A 1,987-nucleotide genomic window follows, 5' to 3' on the forward strand; every position below is an offset into this window, starting at 1 on the left:
AACTGTGTGGTTGCATATTAATGTGTGAATGTGCATTTACTTCCTATTTTCTCTCTTGTTCATGTGTTAGTTTATGTTGCTGTTATGTACATATTGCTCTACATTTATTTATACTTCTATGACCACGGACATTATAAATGAACTTAACTGTAAACCCAGACCTTACTAAGAACTCCCCAATTCTTAACCCTTACACCTCTACAGATGGACACAGGAGTCCTATTCCTATTCTATGAGATTGATCCACCGTACATCCACGAGGACCCGGTGCGCGGCGAGTATTACATCTACTGTGCGGTACCTCGTATCCGTAATTATGTAGTTCGTGGTAGACCTTTCCAGTACCCTATTAGGACAGCATACTTTAATCATGATGCACCCTATGATTTTCCTTTATCTTGGTTACACCCCGGCGGACCTGAGATACCTCATCCTGAGGAGCAGATGCCACCTCCACCTGACTATCCTCCTCCACCTGAACCTCCTCTACCTGATGAGCCTATACCTGCCCAGCCTATCCATGAGTCACCTCCTGCACCTTTTGTCCATGATGAGTGGGGTGTTCCTGTGTTGCCACCCGAGCTTGATCCTTTACCTGAGCTGATCGAGCCGCCTGTCTTTGATAAGCAGCAGGGACATGAGTATGATCAGATCATGGAGGTGCCACCTCTTTCTCCCGATTGTATTTTGTTTGGTAGCTATCCTTTTATGGTTCCTGTGGCTAGCAGTGGTTCCTCTGCTATCTCTCCAGCAGAAGAAGAGGACGAGGAAAAAGAAGATCCAGAGGAAGATCCTAACTTCATAGTTATCTCCTCTGACAGTGATGACGATGAGCCAGGCGAGGCGCCAGCAGGCGAGCATCACCATTCGCCTGGTGGTTTTCCGTGAGGTACTCTGGACCAGGATTGAGAAGATTTTTTTGAGACGCCTAGTCTAACTTCAGTACATTAGAGTGTCTCCCTCACTTTTGTTAGCATGATTAGAGGGAATAGGCATATCATAGAGTTAGGCTAGCCTGGGTGCCAGCTTAGGGGCTTTTGGTCAGGCCAGGCCCTGGGGCATCTTATGTACATATATGTACGTACTATATGAGTCACTGACTTAGGGGTGATGTACTATAGCTATATGCTTATATAACTGAGCTACTTCTGTAACATGATGTATATTATAGTGTGTTACTCCATATTCTGTTATCTTTTGTTTTATGTATGTGAATGTTTAATTATCCCTTGATATATGGAGGGTATGCGACTTTAAATAATTCTTGTTTTAAAAAAAATTTACTTGTAAAATTTGTGGCATTTTAACAACGTACAGGCTTATATTTATTAATTAATAATACAGAAAAGGAAAAACAAGTTGGTAACATTCAATTTCTATTATGATCTAGACATGCTAGAAGTTGGGTCGTTATAACACAGAGCCTTTCTCAAAGGTCATAGTGCCCATGGTACAAGGTATTAAGAATTTACTAGGATCTTGTTTCTTTTGAGGTAAAGTTTGCTGAACCCATGTATCTAGTTCACTAATGAGCAAGGGAGGTTCACCTTCCTAAGTCTCATTACCAAACAACTTGGCATTTAGCTTCATGATAGCTCCTAGATATTGAGCAACTTTTTCTCCAGTTACATCTTCATCCTCTTCAAAGGAAGAATAGTTTTCAGAGCTCATGAATGGCAGAAGGAGGTTTAATGGAATCTCTATGGTCTCTATATGAGCCTCAGATTCCTTTAGGTCCTCAATAGGGAACTCCTTCTTGTCTGGGAGATGTCCCATGAGGTCTTCCTCATTGGGATTCACGTCCACTCCTTCCTCTCTAGGATCGGCCATTTTAACTATGTCAATAGCCTTGCACTCTCTTTTTGGATTCTCTTCAGTATTGCTTGGGAGAGTACTAGGAGGTGTTTCAATGACTTTCTTACTCAGCTAGCCCACTTGTGCCTCCAAATTTCTAATAGAGGACATTGTTTCACTCATGAAACTTAAA

The 1,987-nt window shown here is 41.9% G+C and overlaps 1 protein-coding gene across 1 annotated transcript; it reads left to right on the forward strand.

The window, feature by feature from the left end:
• Positions 1 to 204: 204 nt before the first annotated feature.
• Positions 205 to 888, forward strand: LOC107484348 (extensin-3-like). Its single transcript, XM_016104949.1, has one exon. It carries the CDS (start codon positions 205 to 207, stop codon positions 886 to 888), a length of 684 nt encoding a protein of 227 aa, XP_015960435.1.
• Positions 889 to 1,987: the final 1,099 nt, after the last annotated feature.

The sequence above is a fragment of the Arachis duranensis genome, chromosome 4 (assembly GCF_000817695.3).
Source record: "Arachis duranensis cultivar V14167 chromosome 4, aradu.V14167.gnm2.J7QH, whole genome shotgun sequence".
Taxonomy (NCBI): domain Eukaryota; kingdom Viridiplantae; phylum Streptophyta; class Magnoliopsida; order Fabales; family Fabaceae; genus Arachis; species Arachis duranensis.